Source organism: Eulemur rufifrons, chromosome 8 (assembly GCF_041146395.1).
Source record: "Eulemur rufifrons isolate Redbay chromosome 8, OSU_ERuf_1, whole genome shotgun sequence".
In the NCBI taxonomy this organism is placed as follows: domain Eukaryota; kingdom Metazoa; phylum Chordata; class Mammalia; order Primates; family Lemuridae; genus Eulemur; species Eulemur rufifrons.
The window spans coordinates 53,570,623-53,597,327 of NC_090990.1; the positions used below are offsets into that span (position 1 = coordinate 53,570,623).

A 26,705-nucleotide genomic window follows, 5' to 3' on the forward strand; every position below is an offset into this window, starting at 1 on the left:
CACCATTTCAGATCATTTTGTATACTGATTTTGTCATTTCATATATCATCTGTCCCGCCAAACATTATGTCATTTGTAGATTTGTCCTCTGTGCCATCAATATAATCATCTGAGTATTTAAATGGAATACATTATGCTCATATTCATGTTAAAATATTCATAAGGGCTTATGGTTTGAAGTGTTCTAATTAATTAAAATCAGTCACATTTTCTCAGCAGTGCATTTGATTATTAATTTTCATTAAGAATATTCATGTATTCATTCATTCTTATTAAAATACTAAAAAATCCAAAATATTACCCAATTTAGGATAATTAAATTAAAAACAAAGCTTTAAAATTGTATTAACATTTTAGTGAGATGGACTTCTGAAATAAAATTGAGAAACAAAATATTAATGTAGACTGGAAATAGGCTCAGACCCTATGGCACTAACCTTTTCATCTCCAAGGAAATTAACTGAAGAAGTTGAACAGTCTCAAGGCATGTAGTACATTACAAATAAGAGAATGAACAAGTAGGCTTGTCATCAAGAGGTGAAGAATTTTAGTCATCCAATTTTGTGTATCAGAAAGAGTTTCAACCATGTACTGTGAAATTAATGAATAAAATATTTCCCAGTTGTGAGAGCTAAAGGGCTAGTAATAAACTAAGTGAATTGTTAAATAAGAGATTTAAATAAAAATGGAAGAAAGATTCTTAAAATGAAGTCATGTTTACTTGGTGAATTGCAAACCCTAAATGTTATTGAACAAAAATGGTAAAAGTAAAAAGAAATAAAAATAATACCTTGAAATACTGATAATCTCAAAATTTAGAAAAAATGTAATAACTGGAATATCTCAAAGAAATATAATAATTATGTCACTTTGGTTCAAGAATATGATTTTTTAAATTATCACTGTCCAATTTCCATTTTTTAATTCAAAAAAACACCTTCACATTTGTTTATCTGAATTTTGAAATAGGTTTAATTCTGTTTCCTTTCAGTTCTGCATAGTTTTGGAGAATAACAAGTTTTTTTATTACAATATCTATGAGGCAATTTCATACAACGTTAAGATTTTTAGTTCTTTTCTCATTTCACTAGTTTTACTATATTAGATAAGTGATGGGTGTTACATTTTTCATAGTTAACATTTCTCTTCATCTCATTGCAAAATAGGTATATAAATAAATATAATAAAACTGCATTACCCAAATTGGTGGTTAAAAGTAATATATATATTTAAATTAATGAAATAGCCTAAAATTGCATGACACAAGTTATTGAAATTTGTTGCAGTCATGAAACATCTATGTTTTATTTACCTTAATCCTGATGTAACCGTTTTCTTAGCTCATGTTGACTGATCATAGTAAAATCACCTTGAAAAGGATTCTGAAGTGGTTTAGGTAAGTGTAAATATAAAAAGACATCAGAGTGTTCTCCAATTTTTCTTATTACTAAAGTAATGTCTATGTACTATAGGAAATTTGAAATATACAGAAAAAAACAAAAGAAGAAAAATTTAAATCAATTATCATACCACCACTGAGATTTTAAAAATTAATAATTTGATGTGGTTTCTTTTAAAAAATTGAAAACAAAGATAAAAATTTTAAAGTAGTATATCAAATACCTACTAACCAAATGAACAAATTTTAACTATTTTTTATTTGATTTTGACTTTTGCTTTAAAGAAACAAAACACTGCAGATAAAGTAGAAGTCTTCTATGTTTCCCCTCCTATTCTTACTCCAATCCTTCCCTCATCAGGATAATTATTTCTTTGAATTTGGTATGCATCTATTTCATATTCCTGTTTTTATTGCTTGTAAGTATATTCATTAGTATATAACATTATTTTTTAATTTATGTAACAATTGTGCTGTATGAATTTCTGTACTTGCTTTTTCATTCAATAATATTTGCAAGATCTATTCATCTTCATACATAAAAATACAGATAATCAGCGGGGCTCGGTGGCTCACATCTGTAACCCTAGCACTTTGGGAGGCAAAGGCAGGAGAATCACTTGAGATCAGGAGTTCGAGAGCAGCCAGAGCAAGAACAAGGCCCCATCTCTACTAAAAATAGAGAAAATTAGCCGGGCATGGTGGTATGTGTCTGTAGTCCCAGCTACTTGGGAGGCTGAGGCAGGAGAATCACTTGAGCCTGGGAGTTTGAAGTTGCAGTGAGCTATGATGATGCCACTGCACTCTAGCTGGGTGACAGAGTGAGACTCTGTCTCAAAAAAAAAAAAAAAAAAAAGATAATCCATTTTCAAAGCTGTATACTATACCAACATATTACTTTATCATACCTATTCTGTTATTCTGTTGTAACCAACTTTTTAATATTATTTTCTGCAATGAACATTTTTCTGTAGTAAGTTTTTTTTAATATTTCAGATCATTTTGGTAGGTTAGTTGTCTAGAAGCAGATATGAAAGTTTTTGAAGCATGAAATACATATTTGAAAACATTTTCCAAAAAGACTGTAATTGATAATCGCCAAAGCAGTTTGTGAGAGTGTCCATCTCATAGTACCTTCACCAGTATTGAAAATATACCAAGTCATTCTTGAGTTAATTCACTGATTTTTAATGAAAATGATCAACTTTTAATGAAATTAAGTAGCATTATAAAAAAGATAATTTATGTGTTAGGTTGGATGTAAGCCATTTAGTTTAGTTCCAAGATCCACTTTAAAATTATCTATTGATCATAAAATACTATTGTATCATATACTCATGTTGTGGTTTTTGTTTTGTTTTTCAGCAAGGCTATATTTTGATCTCCTAACTATATTTTATCTCTGCTATTATCAAAAAGTTTCTGAAGTTTCCTTTATAGCACATTTTATTATAACATCCAGTAATAAAAATATCATTTTTTTAGAAATCTAGCATATGCTTTACTTTCTTTATTGGGCATTTGTGATCACCAGCTCTCTTTATTATTTTGGAATTTCAATTTTAAGCTATAACATGATGTCATCTTTGGAGCCAGAAGGCCTGAGCAATAATCCCAGCTGCAGTTATGCAACCCCCAATCAAATCATTCTCATTTTCCCCAGGAAATGATTATCATATTCTTTATCCATAAAATGGGACTATTATTACCTTATTATAGTATTAAACAGATTAAATGAGATCTTTTGAAACAAGATGAAATATAGATTAGCATCAGTTATCCCTTTCCACGTAGTCATATTACTAGATGCCTGGGGTCCCTAATACAGAGAAATTTCAGAGGAATAATTGGTCAGCTTTATCTGCCACTTTGCCTGGCACAGCCAGGAGAGTATGTTATGCAGTGCACCAAAGGCTGCCAAAATCCTTACAAACCATGCGAGGCCTTACGTTCTTACAGCATCCTCCCATGCTCACACATCAATACTTTATATTTCATACCTTAGCCAACTCTCCCCAGAATATGAATTTCATCATTGCCTGGAACTACTTCAGAAATCTTGAACCGCTAAAGTCTTCTCTCTCTTCCTAATTTTTCATTCTTCCAGTTCTCTCTGCCCCTCATTTCTACTGTACTCCTCTCTGACCTATGGAAACCTGAAGTCTTTTGTTTCTTCTATTTTCTCCTATACTGTCAGCCCCCTTCCTGGCTCAGAAAAAAACTTATAATAATTATTATTGATAGAGCTCTTTTGATAGTCCTCAGCTCCCTCTTTGATTCCCCTCAAACTATTCCAGTAGGTAGCATTCTCCCCAACAATTCTATGTATACAAAATTCTTGCCCCCTCATGCTCAAAAGATTACCTTTTTTCCTACTTGATCAAGAAAATTTGAGAACTTCAGAAATGCTTTCCCTCACCTTCTGACCCTCTCTGCACCATGCCCACCTACACCCATGTCATTTCTACAGTTTTCCCTCAAGGCTGAACGAATGAGGCATCTCACTTCTATTCATCAGTCTGTCTTCTTTGACCCCTCTTGGAATTTAAACCATTACTTTCGTACCATTTTATCTGTCCTTAATTTGTGCCTCTTTGCTAGTATCTATCAGCTTTCTTTTCCCATGACCCCTCAATTACTTCATAGGCCCCTCAACTTTTCTCCTCTCCTCTCATTCAAACTTTACAGAGAATGTTCTACCTGTATTGGGTTTATTTTCCTCTTATGTATCTTCAACCAACTGTAATATAGTTATGACCAGAAATGGCTATCACCAAGGTTACCAGTGGCCTACTATTTCCAAAATTGAGTGGATACCTTCAATCTCTTATTTCACTGGACACCTCTCTTGTGTATGATACTCTTGTTTACTTCCTTGTTCCTAACTGCTTTCAGCCCTCAGGTGTTAGCGTCCCCCAGGGTACCTTCCTCAGTCAACTACACTTCTGGTTCCCTTCACATTCCCCATGAGGACCTCATCCCTGTGTTTCTGCTTCCATAAAATGCCTAAGTTGTATCTCCAGCTCAAACCTATTCCCTAAACTTTAGATTTTAATAGTCAACTGATTCCTGGACATCTCCACTTAGGTCCCTCAGGAGCCTAAAGATAATCATGATCAAAACTGAATTCAGTCCCTCCCATGCATCTGCTCCCACCCCAATATTCTGCATCTCCACTGGTGACACCATTATATGCTGGGAAACTGGGAGACATGCATGGCTCACTCCCTTACCCCATATCCAGTCACCAACTCCTACCATTTTTATCTTCTAAATGTTTCCAGAATCAACTTCTCTTTATTTCTCATTACCTCTTTCATTACTAGCCCTAATAAGACTTCCTGTTTTTTCCTTTTTTCTACCCGGGTGGAGTATATATGCAAAACACCAATCTGTCAAAGTCACTTCCTATTAAACATCTTTTAATCATGCTCCTTCACCCATACAATAAAATTCTATCTCCTTAAAAAACGCACGAGGCCTTCATAGATCCTTGTCTTTGTTGTTGGACTCATTTCCTGCTACTCACTGTGTCTCAAACTTAACACTCTAGTTGAGCAAAATTCCTGTCATTCCTATTCACACATCAGGCTATTTCTCACCACTCTGCTTCTGACTAAAATGTACTTTTTTTCCTCTCCTCTCCTCTCTTCTTGTCACTCAACTCCTTCTCATCTCAGCTCCATGAATATTGCTCTGGCTCTCCCTCAATACTAAGGCAGATTAGTCCTCCTACTTTATATTCTCATAATATCATGTATTACCTTTATGTGTGTTTACTACAGAGCTAGACTGTGAGTTTCTTGAAGGAGAGACTGTACTATACATTATGACTCTGGCGTAATGCCTAGCACTTAAACGATGTTTAATCAGCACTTCCTTAATGAAGGGATGAATAAATTATAAAAGTGCTGTGTGTCCATTCTTGTCATTTTTTTCATACAATGTCACAATGTGGCAGAGACAGTAGTGTTCACCAAACATTCCATATACTCCTTCTACATTTCCCAGCCTTCCTTGAACTTAGCTTGGGGCCACATGAATAGTTTAGACAATAAGCTATACACATAAAGATACATGTCAGTTCCAGCCCAGTGTCTTTTAAGAGCGGTTGTGAATTTTCCACATTTTCTCTTCCCTTGCTTTGGCTCTTCTAGAAGTCTTGAGCTGGTGATATCACAAGATCTTGGGGCAGAAACCCATGTTGGACAAGTAGCAGGAGGAGGAAGTAAGCCTGTTGTGTGAAACCACTGAGAATTCAGGATTAATTTGTTAGTGGAGCATAATCTAGTCAACCCTGAATAATGCTTATGGTTACAAGCATAGACATTAATCTCTGTCTTATTATATGCATATCCGGTTTTATTGCGTCTACCCAGTGTGCAGCTCTTTCTCTTCTCCTTACCTTTGCATAATGCCTAGGCTTAGGGAAAACTGCACCGCGTGACTGTTGCTAGCCAACCTCTGTGTATCAGAGTGTGGTTCCCACAGTACATTTATGTTTTCCATCCCTGCCCAGCATAATGTACGGGCAGAGTAATTCACTGGCTGTTCCCTACAATCTAAGTGGTAATGGGAACATTTTCCTACATTAAAAAAAAAAAAATCCTCCATACTCCCTCATAGTTGGCTCTGATTTCACACAGAATGTCATGTCTCTAACTTTAAATTTTGACCCTTTTTATAAAAGAAACTTCTCCCAAGAAAAGTACTATGTTCTATTGCAATTGAAGGCTAAAAGGATCAGAGACTATCTCCACAGTAGGTCTGGAAGTCTCTGAAACACTCTTAATATGTCAAGGATGTGTGTATAACCTCCACTGACCTGTAATTACTAATATTCTGATGCTGACATTGATATAATTCCATTATTTCCCACAGGTATTCTATGAAATGCACTGGCTTTCCTAATTAGGTCCCAAATTTTACTGAACTATGCTTGTATTTTATTGTTTAAGTAGGTACTAATTCTTTCAGTTCAGGAAAAAAAAAAAAAACAGAAAATCTGGCTTCAGGTGTGGCTTAGTCCCAAGACAATATGATGTAACCAGGATCCATCTTTTAGCTCAACTTTCTTTAGAAAGACTCCATCCTCAGATAGACTGTCCCCTTTTGCCCCTGCCTGACGTTCCCAGAGCTGCACCCTTCCAGTTTTGAATCCAGCAGGGCAGAGAAAAAGTTGTTTCCCCAGAAGACACAGCCAAAGATTCATGGCTTTATATAGGTTCTGAGTGGGTCATGTTCCCATCCCTGAACCGATCCCTGTGGCCAGATGAATACAATGCACTGATTAGCTTCGGCCTTAGTCACCCCCCTGAAGTGGTAAAAAAGGAGCGGGTGTCAAAGGAAGCAAGTGGCCGAAGAGTGTGGAAGGGGATAATCTCCAGAGAGAAATTAGGCCACCACAAGGGAGCTTATGATGTTGGCAGCAATAGCAATCTCTATTCTCTCTATATAGTCTGCCATTCAGGAGGTAGATTGGAGACAGGTTCTGGTTAGGGAATGAAGATGTTTTATTATGCACTGCAGGGTAAACCTTGATCATATTCTCTTTCTCCCTTCTCTAACCTTCTCTAAGGTATTCTGTTCTCCCATATGCTGCCTTGTGTTTTAGTTACTTATAAGCATTTCTCTCCCCCAGATCTAGACCATCAGCTACTTCAAGGCAGGAACTATGTATTCTGTATTATGTATTACACATAGAAGGTATCCCCACTATTGAACAAATAATTATTTGATGATAAAACGAAGGGATAAGAAGTCAATGGGTCTTATGCACACTATTATCATGTCATGGTACTGTAATGCCTTTGCACATGGGTGTTTGCGTGTAAGGAGCTAATACACACACAGTAAGAACCTACTCTGTGCCCAAGTACAACAGTAAGCAACAGGGATGTGAGGATATAGTGATTATAAAAATAATTCCCCTGGCCTTAAAGAGCTTATACTCTAGTGAAAAAAGCAGACATTTATCAAAGAGAGTGTAAGTAATGCTACAAAAAATCATTGGAAGGTATTAAGGGAGAATGTATGTGAGTAATAGATCTTGATTTTTATTGTTTTGATTGATTCCAGATCAATTCCAGATTGCCTACCTCAGGGACTACCAGTTTTTTGGGAGGTCTGTTAAACTTGGAATTTCTTAGATGACTAATACTGGATTCCCAAATAAAAGCTTGAGATCTAAGAAATTACATCTTATATTTGTGATAAGAAAAGACTAATTTGGTTTTTTTCTCCTCTCTCCTTTCTCTCTTCCTCTCTCCTAGCCTGAAGTTATGGATCAAATACAAAACTTAAGGGAATTATGGATGGATAATAATGCATTACAAGTGCTACCTGGGGTATGTAAGTTTTTATTATGCCATGTTGTTTAACATTTATGTCATACATTGGTTGTATTTGATAATACTCCATCTTAATTCTCAGTGTTTGCATTTCAAAGTAAAATAACACTGTTTAGGAGTGTTCAGTCACCAACTGTTTCAACTAATTCATTTTTGAGTATTTCATATATCTTTTGTGAGTGTTATAAGCATGTAAAATGTATGAAAGATTTTTCTTGTTCTCTTTGGAGTATATTTGTCATCTCTTCCACATTTACTGTTTTTTTAAATCTGCAAAATTTATAACCTATATCATTAAAAGGCAAAATGCTACATATAATACCAAGTTTTATTTTTACAAAATTAACCTGATTCTTATAGATAACTAGACAATGATTTCTGCTCATATTGTTGGAGCTCTTCCATGAAATAAAAATCTCTCTCAATTGAGACAATTTTCCAATAGAATCCATTTAAATTATTGAAAATGGCAAGAATCACACTGTGTTAAAAACAGAAAGTTAAATCAGAGTCAGTTTTTTCCCTCAACTAAACAGCAGTCCAGTCATATCTCCTGAGTAGTAGGTTTACCAGTCAACCGATTGACTGCAAGTATTCCTGCTTTTTTCCATCTAGAAAAAATGGTTTGCCACAAAACGCTGCCCCTTGCCACTTGCACGCATGAGTGTGCACACACAAACACACACACACACACACACACACACAGAGCAAACACAGTCTCTCAGTTGTTTTGGATAACTCCAAACTCTTGGCATTGGACAAAGTAGCCAGAACAAATGGATATGCAATAAGTCTTCAGCCAACACAGAGGTTTAGATGTGTGTTCTCAAAGCCAATTTTATTTCTCTCTGAATTGACATTAAAAACTACTTAAAATGATTGCAAAAGCAACAAGAAGCTTATTCTCTCTTTGAACAAACATGAAACTACATAAAGGAGAAAATTTGAAAAAAGATTAGGGAAAAAATACTTCCTTCTTTTATCAAAAGGATACATTTCTATCATCACAGACGCAAAACAGAAAAGTATGTACATCTTCTATTTATTGATTTATTCAAAAATCATTTACCAATATACCTCTATGAATCGGAAACTATGCTAATGTCAGGTTTACAAAGATAATATATTCAATGACCTTGAATATATTTGTTTGAGGAGTTCACACATAGCAGGAAAGACAGATCTGGATTCTACTACACACAGTAGAGCCTGATTTGTGCCATGTTCAAGGTATGTATAAATCCTAGGGCAATACAGGTAAGACACTCATCCATTCCCTATGCAGAGATTGAGGAATCAGATTGTATGTCTAGTTGGAAGTTTATACCTGCTTCTTCATTATATTTATTTATTAAAACCACTTACATGCATTTACCATGGGCTAGGCACTCTCTAGATGTTTTCCAAATATTGATTCATTGACTTCCCATAACAACCCTATGAAGTAAGTTCTATTACCATCCCAGTTTTATAGATGATAAAACTGAAACACAGAAAAAGTAACTTAGCCCAAGGTCACGCAGCCAGTAAATAAATGGTGAAGCTATAATTCAAACCAGCTACAGAGGCTACTGTTCATTGTGATGCCCAAGATGCTCTCTATAGAACCAACAGAAGTTATAAATGAGAATTAGGTTCATCTTGCTTTTCATAAGGGTTATGTTCCCAAAATCTAACTGTGCAGAGCAACTTACGTGCCAAACTCCTTAAAAAGCTTATTATTTAAATTGAGAGGTAGTGATGAAATCTCTTGTAAAACATATAATGCTGCCTAATTTGTCTGTTTTGAAAGTAGATTTTTCACATGGACTACTACAGATTCCTTACTTTATTTAGTACACTTGAATTTGGCATTTTGCTATCCCCTATGTGAGAATACTCCACACTTCCCTGCCATGAATGGGCATGGCTGTCTGAATATCGGTGCTGGCAAATAGTTGTTTTTCAATTACCCAAGAACAGTCAACTTTGAAAGGCTCATCTTGAGTGCAGTTGCAGCACATGTCTGTCAGTTCCACAGAATGATTAATCCTAAATATTTAATGTCATAAGCCACAGGAAAAAAAGCAAGTTCACTTTTTTCTTAGTTCATGTATCATCATAAAGTTAATATACCTTTTAAATACTTTTGGAAGCCTAGGCTATTTATTATTTTCCACTCTGTTTTTCATAAATCAGAGAAGCAAATAAAGAATGATAAAATATTTAGCCTTCTGCATAGCTCTATCCTGTGACCATCAATCAAGGTTAATCAACCAAAATATGAGTAAACTGCATTGGATATGTGTTTATTTTTAAACCAACTCCAGCATCTTCTTTCACTTGTGGTTTCCACTGTGTTCATTCGCTGTTCGCTGCTCACCTACAGATCCCTCTACAGCCAGAGGAATGTTGGAGCAACATTTGTTATCTTCGAGGATTCTACAACGTTATGTCTCTAAGGCCCTTTACCACCCCAGGCTATTTTTGCCAAGGTGTTTGAAATTGAAGTTTGAGAAAGACTCAAAAATAAACCCCAAAATGTTATTTTGCTTCCAAAAAGAATGTTTAGTAACTGCACACCAAAATACTGAGTTATGCTGGAGTTAGCAATGAAGGAAGCTTCAAGGACAAAAGAAATTTTCTCCTGATAAAGGAATAAAAAAAGAAACACACACACATAAACACATATATCACCTTTTATTGCTCACTAGAAGAGAAGAGTGAGCTTAGGCAACGTAATAGTTCCTTGGGGTGGAAAGCTATAAGTGACAGTATTTTTCCAAGTGACACATTTCTAAGAATGGTGAGAAACTCAGTCCTCACTCACCCAAAGTACTCTGATTCCAGTACTCTGATGTAGCCTAGCAAACATTCACCCACTCTGAGATTGTGCTCACACTCTGCACCCATATAGAGAGCTAAGGGAGCAGGGCTAGAGATGTGCACTGGGTTAATTAGGGACATGGAGGTCAGGAACTGCCAATACAATAATTGAGTGGACTTTGCAGTCTGCAGTCTTATAAAAGTGAGTTTGAATTTCAGCTCCACCCCATACCAATGTGGTAACCTTAGACTTTTGCTTGTAGTAGATGCTCTCACACATTTTCCTCTAGGAATAAAGAACTTACTCTATTCCTCCAGCTTCACCCCCTTCAGCATTGCCTCACCTGAAGAGAACCTCCTCACCCAGGGTCACTCCTCCATTCCAAGAGACCTCCATCCAATGATCCACCAATGCAGGGATACATAAAGGCCCAGCCTTTTGGCCTCTACTCAGAACAACTGCAGGGAAAGTCCAATTTCAGTGCTCTTTGAGGGGTCAGCTGAGAACTTTCTCAAGATTTCATCACAGCCTGACTTCTTTGCCCCTTCCTTCCCTATGTCTTCCTGTCCACTGGTGTTGATCTGAAAAGCATTCTCTCATAAACTTGTATCTTTGTCTCTCCTTCCCAGAGTACTCAAGGTGTGACATTACTTAACCTCTAAGCTTTAACATGTGTTAAAATGCAGATTCTGATTCAGCAGGTCTGCGGTGAGTCTGAGATTCTACATTTCTGACAAGCTCCCAGGTGGTGTCAATGCTGCTAGTCTGTGAACACATACTGAGTAGCAAGAATATGAAATATTAAATCAAATAATATATTAGCCAGGAGTGGTGGTGCTTACCTTAGCCCCAGCTACTCAGGAGGCTGAGGCAGGAGGATTGCTTGAGCCCAGGAGTTCAAGGCTGCCGTGAGCTATCATGACACCACTGCACTCTAGCCTGGGTGACAGAGTGAGACCATGTCTCAAAAAAAGAAAAAATAAATAATATAATATATATAAAGTACTTATCACAGTACCAAGTGTGTGCTTTTGTGTATGTAACAAATGTGTTTATTACATATTTGTTTATTTACACTCTGTCAAATAAGAACAGACAATATAGTAAAATGGTAAAATGTACACATGTAGACCAGATAAATGGATGAACCATTGAGCAAATAAAATGTGTGGAACATTTATTTATAAAACACACCCTAAAGAAAAAGAAAATGAAAACTTCCATCCTGCCTTAACTCCTGTAGTCCGTGTTCCACCCATGTGATCACTGTTCCCTCCTTGCCCAAGGTGTGGGTTGATTCCTCCTCTGTCCTCAGCAATCAGTTACTAATCCAGTCATTCCACTTCTGAATTTCTCTTGAGTCCATCCCCTCTTCATCTTCACTTCTTCTGCCTTAACTACTAAAGAACTAAAATACTTCTAATTGGATTTCCCTGACTGCAGCCTTTGAAAGTTCCCTGAAGTCATTTCTTCTAAACACAAATATGAGCATGTCATTCCCCATCTTACAAGCCTGGTAGCTTTCCTTGCCTGTAAGAGTTCATTATCTCCTCACATCTAAGGCCTTTTAACAGCTGGCTTCTTCCTATAATCCCAACTTCATTACTATATTCAGCCACTTGGAATTTCTCACTCTTCTTCAAACACGCCATGCTTTTTCACACTTCTCTGTGAATGCATGTGCTGTTCTTTCTTGCAGGTACATGTTCTCCTTTCTTAAAAATCACCGTCTTCCAGACAATTTGCACTCCTTCCCTTTTCTTCTGTGGCATTCCCTACATACTTTTTCATTGCACATATCACAGGATATTATAATTATTTGTTCAGCTGAAAGTTTCCTTCAGTATTACTGTGAACTCCTTAAGGACAAGAACTGTCTTCATCATGGCAAGTCTCTCCTCATACCTTAGTCATGATTGTCCATCAGTCTGTAGCACACGTACTGGTATATAGCACATCCTCAAAAATGTGACCGAACAAAATTTGAATCTGAATAGTAGGATAAAGTCCAAATCAGAATTTAAACCTTTCTTATCCATTTGAAATTTTAAGGATCAACATGTCAACATTAGTTGTTTCAGTGCCAACTCCAAGATTATTGTGTTTTCTAACTGTGGCATTGAGATATAATTCCCATACCATACACAACTCAGTGTTTTTTTAGAATACTCGAATAGTTGTGCAACCATCCCCACTATCTAATTTTAGAACACTTTCATCAGCGCTAAAAGAATCTGTGAACTCATTAGCAGTCACTCCCATGCCCCCTCCACCTGGTTCCTAGCAGCCCTGCTCTACTTTCTCTCTCTTGGATTTGCATATTCTAGACATTTCATATAAACACAATCATACAATATGTGGTCTTTTGTGACTGGTATTTTTCACTTTGCATATGTTTTTAAGACTCGTCCACTTTATAGCATGTGTCAATATTTTATTCCTTTTTATTGTCAAATAATATTCCATTATATGTATGTACCACATTTTGTTTATCCATTCATCAATTAATGGAAATTTGGGTTGTTACCACTTTTTGGCTATTGTGAATAATGCAACTGTGACCATTTGTGTAAGTTCTTGTGTATACATATGTTTTCATTCTCAGGTATATACCTAGGGATTGTTGGATCATATGGAAACTCTATATTTAACATTTTGAGAAGCTGCCAAATCTTTTTACAAAGCAGCTGCATCATTTTACATTTCTACTAGCCATGTTTGAAGGTTTGACAATATCTCCATGTTCTTGCCAACACTTGTTATTGTTATGGTTTCTTTTAAAATTAATTTTACAGCATTGTGGTTTTTACAACTTTAAAATATCCCATGAAAGTTTCTCAACTAACCCTGAGTTTATGCAATGTCATCAAGTCTATAGGGAAGTTAAAGATGTTGGTATACCTGGATATGTCAAAAAACAGAATAGAAACGGTTGACATGGATATTTCTGGATGTGAAGCCCTTGAAGACCTCTTACTATCATCCAATATGTTGCAACAGTTGCCTGACTCTATAGGTGAGAATATAATATTTTGTCATGAATATTTATATCAAATATACCATTTTCTTTTTTGTTAGTATAGTTTGTCTATAGGTATAGGTAATATACTGTTAGTCTAATATTAATAAATTAGTAAATTCACTATGCAAATCACAAAATAGTATTTTACAAATATCCTAAAATGAAATATTAACTTTAGCTGTCAAATTCAAGAAGGCTCTCCTATTAAGATGATCCTACTAAATTGATATATTTTAAAAATCGCTAGATCTTTTATTTTGTGAAAGTCATGATAAGGAGTATATATCTTAGATTTATAGTTATTTGGTAACTATGTACATCTCCTTATATCATGATAGAATTATAGTAGTTCTATCCACAGCATGTTGCTACGTTCTATTTTTAATATTGTTATAACATTGTTATAATAATAGTATAGAAATAACATATGAAAATATATAAATATAAAATGTTTTATTTGTTCTATTATTTTTAAAAAGACCCATTGTCTTTATCATATTGTTAAGATTCATGAGGGCAGATGTTAGTATATAGGAAACCCTCAATCTATTTTTGTTTATAAATTTTTATATAAATAAAATATATAGATTTTAATCTCTTTGAAACAGGTGTGTTACATGTTCTGGAACTTAATGCTTCTAAAAATTGTCACAACCTAGGTAGCCCAGTTGAAGACAAGGTAGTCTCCCAAATTTTTCTTCACTATTTTATTTTTTCCATTTTGGCATCGTTTAAGGCTGATAAAGAGCATTAGTTTTAACAAAATTGAAGTCTAACTTTCCTTTCTTTCTGGATTTGCTGACTTTTTGATTTATTACAATCACATATTTTATAACGGTATTTTTGCAACTTGCTCGATCATGGGTCTTAACTGAGAGCTTTATCAAACACTTCCACATTTCCAGGCCTTGTCTTTGAAAATTCGGATGCAGAAAGTATGGCAAGCTCTCTGATCTGTATTTTTATCAAACATCCTAGATGAAACTTGTAATCAGACAAGTTTAGGAAATACTGGTTTATGTTGTAACAGGTAAGGAAGTATAATAGTTAAAAAGAACATTCACTGCTCAAGATCACTGGTCAAGAGTGACTTTAATACATAACCTCACACCCCTACTCAACCAGCATTCCATACTGTTTCAAATACATGATGAGGATAGAAAAACCACATATATTCAAAGAATATATTTTTCTTCATTGCTGCCTCCTCAGTGCCAAGAACTGTGCCTGGCATATGGTAGGTGCTCCTTGAATACTGAATAAATAAAAGGATTTTAGCCATCTTTAAGAAGAATGAGCATCTACTTGAAGCTGAGACAAAATTGAAATACAGCAATGACCCCAGGCCTGTTGGGCTCTGGACCACAAACAGCAGCCACAAAAAGCTCCTGTAGCAAAATAAAAAATAGAAATGCCTTAAGCATAACAGGGGAATAGAGTTTACAAAAGATTAAGGCAGGGGTCCCTTTTCTGTGAAGAGAGACTGAAAAAACCTACAACTAGTATGCAGAGCTATGGAGGAAGGAGAGAACAGAAAGGTTGAAACTGCTGAGAATTATGGCAAGTCACAAGCTGGTTTGGACTGGATCTGCAATGTCCACACAGGAAGAGAATACCACGTTGCTAACATAAGACCTGGTTCTGAACTCTAGAAACCTGGGGATCAGGTGGAGGTAACCAGACGGCATCCAGACAGGGAGGGGGGAGCATAATGAAGGAGAAAGCATTCACTCTCACAAATGAGCTTGCAAGCAAATATTTCAAAGGAAAACAAAGGTTATAACAACCAATAATTTAACCAAATAGGAGAATTTACCCCAAGGGAAACAGAAGTTATCAAGCAATGTAAAAATGATTTTATTAATAAGTGTGTATAGACCTTCAAATAGATCAAAGGAAGAATGACATTCATAAAAATAATAAGACCTTATAAAACAAGAGCCATGACTAAGAATAGATAGTTATGGAAAAGGAACAATTAAAAATCCTGGAAACGAAAAGAGAGATGTTGGTCAAAGGGTACAATGTTACAATTAGACAGGAGGAATAAATGGTAAGTATTTAAGGTGATGGATATGTTAATTAGCTTGATTCAATCATTCTACGCTGTATACATATAGCATTGTATCACTGTGTATCCCATAAATATGCATGATTATAAAATGTCAAAACTTTTAAAAAAAGAAATTAAAAAAGAGAAATCCTGGAATTGAAAATACTACATAGGGAAATAAAAAATGCAAAAGCTATGATAAAGAGAGGACCATATAGTCAGGTTCAGAATTAGTAAATTGGCAGATAATACTGAGGAACAGAACAGGCACATAGGGATTTTTTCAATGGAAAATATTAAAGATTACTTAAAAGACATGGAGAATAGAATGGAAATTGTATTCTAAAAATAAAAAAGTTTAAAAAAATTGTATTCTTCAGCCTACATGATGGGTGCAACGCGCACTATCTGGGGAACAGACACGCCTGGAGCTCTGACTTGGGGGGAAAGGTGGTACATGGGCACCGTATGTAACCTGCAATTCTGTATCCCCCATAACAATAAGATGAAATAAAAAAAATTGTATTCTTCAGAAATACAGGAAAGATGAATGGCAGAGAAACTATTCAAAGAAAAAATACTTGAGAGTATTTTTTCAGCACTAAAGATACTAGTAATTTCTCATATTAAATGCACACAGATAATGCTAAAAGGGATAAATATAATAAATTCACCCTGGCTTATTATTGTGAAACTGCAAAGAAAAAGGGGAAAAAAAAAACCTTAAAAGCTTCCATAGGAAAAAAGAGCTCATATACAAAATAATAATTGGAGATGTCATAATTCTCATCCATGAAAATAGTTTCTAGACTGCGGAATAATATTTTGAAGTACTGAAGAATAATAATAACAGGCAGACTGGATTTCTATACCCAGCTAAATGCTCATTCATGAGTGAGGACCCTTAATAAAGGAACTGGTTTGGTAAATTAAGTTGTTATCTCTAAATAAGTAGTGGCTGTAAAATAGGAATCTTTTATATTTAAAATATGGAAATAAAAAACATTGAAAAGCATTGTTAGAAAGGGTTATTGAGTGTGAAGGACATTATCTTGTTCAGGAAGAGGCTAGAAATACTGAATAACTTTAGAATGTGTAGAAAATATTAAGTTAAATATTTGCTGCATGTTAAAAATTTAAATGTATTAATATCTCTTAATAGAAATAGGATTTATAATTTCCAAACCAGCAGAGGAGGAAGAGAGGTATGAAAGAAAATATTTATACAACAGAAGAAAAAAAAATTTTAAAATCATAGAAATAGAAACATAAAATAAGATGGTAAAAATAAATTCAAATCATTTGTCATAAATCACAACAAATATAATGGATTTAATAGATTAAACTTATTTTATTAAAAGATCCAGAGTTTCAAGTTCATCTATATTCTGGTTATGAGACACATTTAAAACAAAACACAGAAAGTGTGATTTTAAAAAGGTGGTAGAAAATGAAGCATTATCATTAACATGATATAATTATTTGTTTAAACTATCTTCCTTTAAGAAAGCAAACTAGGAAATTAGCCTCCTGGTCTGAGGAAAGCAGCATGTCTAGGTAACAGAGAATACCACGCTAGATACTGGGATGACGTAAAACAGATTCAGACAGGCAGGTGGTACTATATGTTTTACAACTTCGTTTAGGATCTGAATGGTTCCCAAATGAAGAAAGTAACTGTTGCAGTAGCTTACTCTTCAAACTATCTTTGGGCCTTATTGACCTTTCAGGGGAAATTGTATTTATATATCTGCAGAGTTGCCATAGTCCCTGATTATAGATGTAGAATGACTGACTTTCCTCCAAGAATGCCCTTCTTGGTCAAGAGAATATCTGGGTTAGGAGACTAAAAGCTCTATTCTGAGGCCCGAGAATAATTCATTGATGCTAACTGGATGGCAACTTGCATCATGTCTTCCTTATTATCTATTGGACTACCAACACTTAAAAGAATAAAAGATAAGAATCTTCATAGTATTAATAGAAGGACATAGCAACTAAAATAAAATCTTTACTTCCATCATGTCTATTTGAGTTCCTCTGCAGCTGTAGGGTATTTGGAGTGGTACATTCAATGACAAATCCTATGTGCAGAATCACTTTCCTTGTGCTGGTTCCAGGGAAATTGAAGGGGACTCTTTTCTTCTTCTAGATAGAGAGTTTTAATAATCAGTTTCTTTGGATAGCAGAGAAACTCAATAAAAGAAAATATAATTTTTTACCTTCCAAAATAATTTATCTTATTTAAGGGCACAGGTTTTGTAGTCAGATGACCTGAGTTCAGATTCTGACTTTTCTACCTTACTAGCTGTATGAACTTAGATAAGTTACTTAATCTCTCTGTGCCTCAGTTTCATCATCTATAAAGTGGGAGTAGTAATAGTACTCGCATCATGAGATTATTTTGAGGAATAAATGAATTAATATAATGAAATTGCTTAGAATCCTACATGACATATAGTAAGCTACTATTATGATAATAAAATATTATTATAATCTTAGACTTAATGAGTACACAGCTATTTAATTTCAAAGTTCTATTACATATATTTAAATGCCATGTGAATATTAGCTATTTTAATAACAAATTATATTAATGTTTAATACACTGATGCTAACTATATATATATATATATATATACACACACACACACATATAGCTAAAATTGTAGTAAAAAGCCTCCTTTTTCTTTCGCTCCAGTACTTCTTAGTTGAGAGGACAGGATAAAGAGGTGGAGAATCGGTGAAGGGCACAAGGAGAGAGAAAGAATAGGACGAGATACTTTTGATTTCTGTAGAACAGAAGGAAGTCCAAGCAGATATGGTACAGAAATCCAGTAAAGCAATTATCTGCCAGAGGAAGACATGAGAAATGAGGATTAGGCTAGTGGCCTAATTCCACGTCGGAACAGTGACATTCTACAGAACCTCCAGAATCTGCTCAGAGTCTCCTCTTAGATACAATCAGAGCAGCAAAGTCACAAGTGAATGAGGTTCCTTTGAATACACAGACATGCTGCTGAGCAGGGAGGCCTAACCTTCAAAGCTGTCAAAAAGAGCCTCTTGACAGAGCTTCTTCTCAGAGCCCCTACATTTGGCCTTAGTCCCCAACTTGCTTCAAGGTTTTCACCACATCACTTCAGAGCTGGGGACCGATCCCCTGAGAGAGTGCTTTGCACACTGGCTCCGAGGTGTGTGCTCAGCCATCTGTAAGCCGGCCCCAAAGGCCTTGTTACCCAGTCAAGTGGTGTTGAAGCTGTCAACCCTCCTCCAGCACCACTCGTGGGCAGCACCACTAGTCTGATCAGCTACCAACTCATAAAAAATTTAGATGCAATTCACAGGACGCTGTTTTCTTGCCATATCTGAAAAACAAGCTCAGGTGTTCTTTTATATTTCCAAGGTTGATATTTTAACATACACACTAGAGAAACTAAAATGATTCAATCACCTTTTGAATGAGGACAAATATGTCAGTGGGTGTTCTGACTTCGGATATAAATTGCCCCAATGTGAATTGTCCTCTTTCCCAGGTGCTGTTGTTTTCAGGCTGATGTATCACGCTCCCAATGTTGTAGGTATTTTCTCATAGCAGTCTAACAGTGATAACATTTCTCTCCACTGGAATAGAATCTTGAATGCTTCTGAAGACTATATAACTGAGCATACTGAAATTTAAAGCACAGCAACAGCTTTATTTCAGACTTTTTGTGACTTACCCTGTGCCTTTAAGGAACCCTCAAAATAATTGAGAAGGGATGGGCCTGATCTAGAGCAGTGCTTCCCAAAGCATGTTCACGAAACACTAACTTTACGACATATTGTACATGCACACACACGCACGCACCCAAATTCCATAACAACTTTGGAGAGTCACACTGTTGCTTTAGTATATTAAAACTTTAGACTAGAAAAACTAGAAAAACTTTATTAAAGACCTGATCAGAGGAGCACATCTGGATCAGAAGATGTCAGGCTCAGAGGAGCTTCCTAAAGGCAAGCCCCAGATGCATTCACACAGAAAATGAACCATGTTCACTGAGAAGCAACTGGAAGATTTGAACATCTTGTTCAATAAGAATCCATATCCAAACCCCAGCCTTCAGAAAGAGATGGCCTCAAAAACTGACATACATCCAACAGTACTGCAGGTTCGGTTCAAGAACCACAGAGCAAAACTCAAGAAAGCAAAATGCAAGAATCAGCAAAAACAAGAAGCTCATCAGCAGCAGATACCAGAGGGTGGACACACAACCCAGATCCCCTAACAACGGCTATCCTGTAGCCCCCATTTATGCAGATCACCAAGCACCCTCATACCAACTTGGCTTATACTCCAATGTTAAGATCCCTACAGATGTCTTCCTTGGCCACAGAATAGTCCATTTTGGCTGCTGCCAAGATGCTGACATTGACTGCCTCTTATCCCATTTTGGAATCCCAGGTTGGTTCTCCATGCTTCAGTTCTAATGCTTTTGGCTATTCACTTATACAAAGTAGGGAGAGACACTAGACGTAAAAGGGCACATACAATGATTCACATTCAAGAGAATAATAGAGGTAGACAGACACAACAATATGAATTGATTTCAGAAACATTATGTGGCTCAAAAGAAAGATATAAACGGCTACATACTGTATTCATTCCATTTATGTGAATTCCTAGAGCAGGGAAAACTCATCTCTCGTGGTAAAAAGATTAGTGGCTGCCCATGTGGAAAGAATTAAATAGAGGCACAAAACAAATTTATTGGGGTGATGGAAATGTTTCATGTCTTAATTAGGGTGGGAGTTACCTTGAGGAATAAATTCATCAAAATCCTGAGAACTGTACATCTAAAACCTGTGCATTTTATTTTATCTAAATTTAACCTCAATAAAAAATATATAATGAGAAAAAAATGTATTAAAGAAAGCTGTTTAATTTTGTTTAGCTTGGCATTTCTCAAAACATATTTGACCAGGAAGCATACTATATCCATCAGCACAAATTTTTTGCAGAACATAGTAATCTATAGTCTACATGTGTAGTTCCAATGTAAAACAAAAATTTTGAAAATGTGAATGCTTTGCCCTTGGATTTTGGCTATTTAGGCCATAGAAATACTATAAATTATTTAATGGTTGGGTAAGGAAGTTGATTATGTCAAAGCAGCTGTACTTCAATTACTCTGTGGCTATTGCTCATTAAAACCCTGGGAGGAGAGCAAGCCATAAAGGTACTGAGGGCATAAATCAGATAGAGCAAGATGAATAGTTGTAACTTCAATTCTTGGCCAGTTCTACTTGGTGTATTAACAATTGCAAGTTTTCATGCTTACTGCTGATCCAAGCCAAGGATTTATGGTACTAAAAAGAGTATGAGGTCTATGTTGTAGTTTTCCAATACCATAATTATAACCACCACATTGCAATACCTCAGTATTCACTCATTGGTCATTAGGCTGAATTTGGATTTGTTTTCAATTTGTATCCCAACAGGAATGTCAGTTATAAGTACTTAGGAGTTAATTAAGTATACATCACAGCTGGCTTGAAAAATTTCAACTGGTCCATTTGCTAAAGAATAGAAAAGGGAAATGTAGCAGTATTAGTGTCAGCTCAGGTGTCTGTGGAGCCCTGTGTTTTGTTGACTTCTCTACATTGATGTTCTTGTACTCCCATTGATGGAAACAATTTTTTGCAACCAGAAGGTCAAAACTAGACTGCATATAAATATCGGTTTATGGTTTATATAGGCAGAGTGTAGCCAATTAACGTGCCAAGCATTCATCACAAGTGATTCATTTGATTTCCTTTGCTTCACATTTCCTGTCATAAATATGCTTTTATGTATTAATCATCTTTCTTCTCTGTTTCTAGGACTGTTGAAAAAACTAACTACTCTAAAAGTAGATGACAATCAACTTACACTGCTACCCAATACAATCGGAAAGTAAGTACCAACATTTCTTACCAGTCAGCCTCTCCAAAGCCAGAAATAAAAGGATGTATTGAGTTTTCTACTTGAAAACATTTTCTCCTAAAGATACCAATAATTTTGGTTATCTGTCAACTTATTTTTGACCATATTTTATTTATCTGTATCTATATATATTTAATTTTATATCTGAACATTGCATTGACATCCATATAATATCATGAGAAATATTTAACCACAAATCTTTCACAAGCAAAATGATTAACCAGACCTTCAATTATATTCTTGCTGATATTTTTCAGATATTATTAATTTGATGTTTTTGACAGAGTAGCCGCTCTAAATTCACTTGAATATTTCTGCAAAATCAAACCAATTTTTATAAAGCCCTGCAGTATGTACATCTACTATTATACTATTAGTAATACTTGATATTTATAGAAGCTTAATGTATGTATAGGAGCTTAATGTATTTATAGAAGTTAAAGAGAAAAGCATCTGCTTTAGCTAACATTTTTTAAAACTTCAAGATAAAAGTCCAACATTGCCTTCTAAGATGAAATATACACAATTTATTTGATAGCAATTTATTTCTAATTTTGTATTGCCATTGCTATTTGGTTTAGAGTTCTTTAAGAATATGTATCATCAATGTTTCCCTAAAACATTTTTCTTTACAATCTGTGTAAAGTGAGAAATCGATATAATCTGTCTTCATTCTAAAATTATGTAAGGCCAATTTTTCAGGGTCTTGTTCCATATCTCGGTGTGAAAAATTATATAAATTCTTAATTTAGCAAATTTGGGTATACTCAGGAGGGGAAAGTTTCATTTTTTTTTTTTTCTAAACAGCTTTGCTAGATATAACTGACATACAACAAACTCACATATTTAAAGTCCACTATTTGATAAGTTTGGGCATAGGTAAAAACCTTGAAGCCATTACCACTGCAATCAAGATGGGGAACATGTCCCTCATCTCTCCCCCATCCTCAACCCGCTTTCCCCCCAACTCCTGCCAAGTCAGCAAGTAACCACTGTTGGGCAAAGTTCCACTTTTAAAGAGTGGAACAATTCAACAAAATTCAACTTCAAATGTTCTGACTGTACAAAGTAGTAGAAGCTTAACCATACCATTTTTTATAATTTAATACCCACACCACACAGTATGTTTCTCTCTATAGCTACTTCCATTTTGTCCAGTATACAATAGAGAGAACTTTACTTCCTTTGGGGATACACAAAAGTAATTGCCTTTATCAGTCTGATGCTTTTTAAAAACTCTTGCTATCTAATTATATTCTCAGGCACTAATCTTTCTTCTTTAGGTCAATACTCAGGGGAAACTGAATTCAACTTCATTCATCCCTACTGAGGTCATGATTGGTATTTTGCCACTTATGTTGACATTTCTTATAAAAGTAATTACCCTAGCTCTTTGAAGATAAATTAAAGAGGTTTGATAACCTAAATATGGACATAGAAAAGTTACTTTTTCTATAGGAAGTGGAGCCCTGACTTTGGTTGTGCTGAGAACTAGATTTTGTCAATAGACTGGTGGTTTTCGGGCATTGCAGTCTGACTCTGTGCACACACTGTAACGTCAAGTCAGTCTTGGTTCTAACATTACCATCAGCATTTACTCATGTCCCTAGAAATCTTCCTGATAGTTGAATTATAAAAGTGGAGAAAGCTCAACTGTTCAAATAGTGACCCGATACAAGCTTTTTCACTACTGTGTTCCAAAGGAACAGATTTAGAAACATAGGTTGGCTGTCAACAGCATTCAGTTGCTCAGACAAAAAGACTTATTCCAGAAAAGCAGGGTGAGTGACCAGGAATTAGAGCATCTGTGAACCCTGAGAAGGCAGAGTAATGAGCCTTCTGTTAAAGCTGCTCATTGCTATTAAATTCTCAGATGCCACAAAGCCAGAAGAAATACTTATATCGGGTGACAGAGCTGGACAGGGTGGGGGCTTCACTGAAAGACCCAATAGAACTTAATGGAGATTCATGTGAGAGTGGGAGGAAATCACCACTTTGATTGACCATAATCAAGATCAGCCAATATCATAATGGAACTGTCCAGAAAGCCACTGAAGCATTAGTTGTGCAAACAGAGGCATCCACTCAAAATCAATAGGTACTAATAGCTTAGGTGTTCCCTGAGACTTCTGTCTCTGCCAGTTCTGAGCATCACCTATAATGGGATTGACAAGAGGGTGGCCAACATAATGACAGATGTGGAACTCTAATTCACAGGAGAAAAGGCAGAAGAAATTTGGGATGAACATCTTAGAGAAACATTTTCTAAAAATCACCTAAAGTAGGGATGTAACTACTTGAGGAATATAGTATCTGAAAGTCTGGGACCACAGACTTTCAGATACTATATTCTGGGACTTTCTCTCTACCCCCAAAACAGCTTCAGAGTAAGGAAGTATTTTCTGTTCCCACTCTACTTGCGTTCCTAGAACACAAATGTCTACACATCTTTGCTGTAGTGCTTTTCTGCTAAGTACTGGGAAAACATAGCCAGAATAGAACCAAAAATAATAATGTTGTATAGTTAAAAAATGTTATTGTAAACAGTTTATACAGGCCTGCCGATGGTGGTAGTACAGTCATGTGCCACATACCATTTCGGTCAATGATGAGCCACATATATGACAGTGGTCCTGTAAGATTTTTGTACTGTACTTTTACTATACCTTTTCCATGTTTAGATGTATTTAGATACACAAATACTTACCATTGTGTTACAATTGCCTCCAGTTTCAGTGCAGTAACACACTGCCCAGTTTTATGGCCTGGGAGCAACAGGCTATCATATAGCCTAGGTGTGTAGCAGGCTGCTGTACCATCTAGGTTTGTGTAAGTGGCCTCCACCATGTTCTCACAATGATGAAAGTGCCTGACAATATATTTCTCAGAAGGCAACATGTGACTATAATAACATCTATCATTCAATAATCCTATCACTCATCTTATTTACTAGGCTTCAGCCATACTGAGCTTTCTCCTGCACCTCTGATAGGCCAGGCTTTTTCCTGTCTCAGAGATTTCTTACTTGTTGTTTACCTTTACCAGAAATATTCTTTCTCCTCTCTTCATAAGACTGACTACTTCATGTCATGTAGGCCAACATTCTTAAACCTCAATGTGCACTCAAATTACCTGAGAACCTTGTTCAAAAGGCAGATTCTGATCCACTAGGTCTGGGATCCAAGGGGCCTGAGGTTCTGCATCTTTCACAAGCTTCTAGGTGATGTCAATAATGCAGGTTCACAACACTGTGAGTAACAGGCTCTAGGTCTAGATTTAAATATCTTCTCCACAGTGAAGGCTTCCCCCAATGCCCTTCCACCAGTTGACCACCAGAGAGTTTTCTCTGTCCCTGCTCCTGTTTTGTTTCCTTCATGACACTTTTTACAGTTTACACGCGTTTATTTTACAAACCATCTCATTCTTTTATTGTCAGGTAAATGCCACACTTCAATTAAGATAGCTTTTGTATCCCACCCCTAAAATTGTATAAAGTTTCTAAAAATTATAAACACTAGATCCTAATTTATCCTTGGTTTTGATTCCTATATAGTTTTAGATTAATCAGTGTTCTTCAGTAATACAATGAGACTATCAAACATTAATGATATTTGTAATGAGTATGCTTCAAATTTAAAACTCTTATGCCCTGACTTTTCCACTAAATGCCTTGACTCAGAGTGAAAAGACAAAGTGAAAAATGGGGAAATTATGCAAGTAAATATGGATGCTAGGTTAGTCATATACTTAGTTTTCTTTTCATTTTAATTTTTAAAAATTGACAATTCTCTTAAAAGTATGAAAAAAATTATCAAAGATAAATGAGTCTATTTAATTCAAAGGTTGATTACTGGGTTAGAGGTATAAAGGTTAAAAATTCCATCATAAAACCTCACTTATGTCCATTTTTAGTGCTATTATCTTCCCTTGATTCTTGTTTCAGGAAAAATACAAATGAAGTGTTGGAGGAATAGACTAATAAAAAAATAGGTTAAAAAAAGCACTAGTGGGTATATGGTAAATAAAACAATGTCACTCTTCTCACTAAAGATTTTTGTTTTGGAAAATATGGTTATTTTTTATAAAAATATGTTACATTAACATGTAATGGGTTTATTATTTAAGAACAAATGAATAAATAATTATTTTTCAAATTCCTGTTTTAATTTATAGTATGGTAGATACCAATAGATATAACCTATATAAGCAAAATTTCTCTGGGGCTATTAGTGATTTTTAAGAGTATGAAAGGGCCCTAAGACCAAAAAGTTTGAGAATTTTTGCTCTATATCATTCCACGGTTTGGATAACAAAATTATGATGACTATTATCTAACTTATGTTCTCACTTCAAGATAGCCATGTGTACACAAATGTTTTGTATTTACATGTATGGAAATAAAAAATAGACTAAAGTTTCACTATGTACCTTAAGCAATCTGTGTTAAAACTGAAAAGCAGTAATATTATGACTTTGCTTACTTTAGTGAACTCAAAGTTGCTGGTTCAAGGGCTAGAGATGAAATTTGATTATGATCCTGTTAAATGACACCCCAGGTCATATACAGAAAGTTTTTTATAAATTGTCAAATAACATATTTGTTATGAAATATTCTACCTTTAACTGGCATTGAAATTCTAAAAATGTTAAGACCAGCTACAGTGACCCAAAATATTCTTATTCTGCTCATGGAATATTTCAATACTTTAAATTATCTTTAAAACTGCTGAAAGAATTCATTTTTCAACATTTTTCACAGTTGAAATAGATTCCATGATTTTTGTGCCAAATGACTTGTAAAATTAATTGTCTTTATTGCTGAACCTTAATATGTGCCTAGGAGTTTCAGCAGCTCTAAGAGTTGAACGTCAAATAGAAATAATAATGAGTGATTTTTTTTGTACTCAGAGTGTTCTAGATACCATATTGTTGCTTTTTCTTACAAGCATTCTCTTAAAGTCCTCATTAGCACCATTTTATAAGTATTATCTCCCCATTAACAGATACAGAAACTGAGGCTGAGAGAAGTTACCAGATTTCAATGCCCAGCTGTTAATTGAACTATATATAGATGCCTCTCAATATATGTGATAGTCAAGTCACACATTTT

General features: G+C 35.3%; 1 protein-coding gene and 1 pseudogene across 2 annotated transcripts in view; both read left to right on the top strand.

Moving 5' to 3' along the window:
* Positions 1-26,705, top strand: part of LRRC7 (leucine rich repeat containing 7) — a 494,934-nt gene that overhangs the window by 358,998 nt on the left and 109,231 nt on the right. For both annotated transcript variants that reach the window (XM_069478066.1, XM_069478067.1), the window contains exons 8-10: positions 7,672-7,746; positions 13,427-13,571; positions 21,493-21,565. In XM_069478066.1, coding sequence (XP_069334167.1) covers positions 7,672-7,746; positions 13,427-13,571; positions 21,493-21,565 — 293 coding nt within the window. The remainder of the gene's footprint in view (positions 1-7,671; positions 7,747-13,426; positions 13,572-21,492; positions 21,566-26,705) is intronic.
* On the top strand, positions 19,599-20,143 carry LOC138389081 (divergent paired-related homeobox-like; annotated as a pseudogene).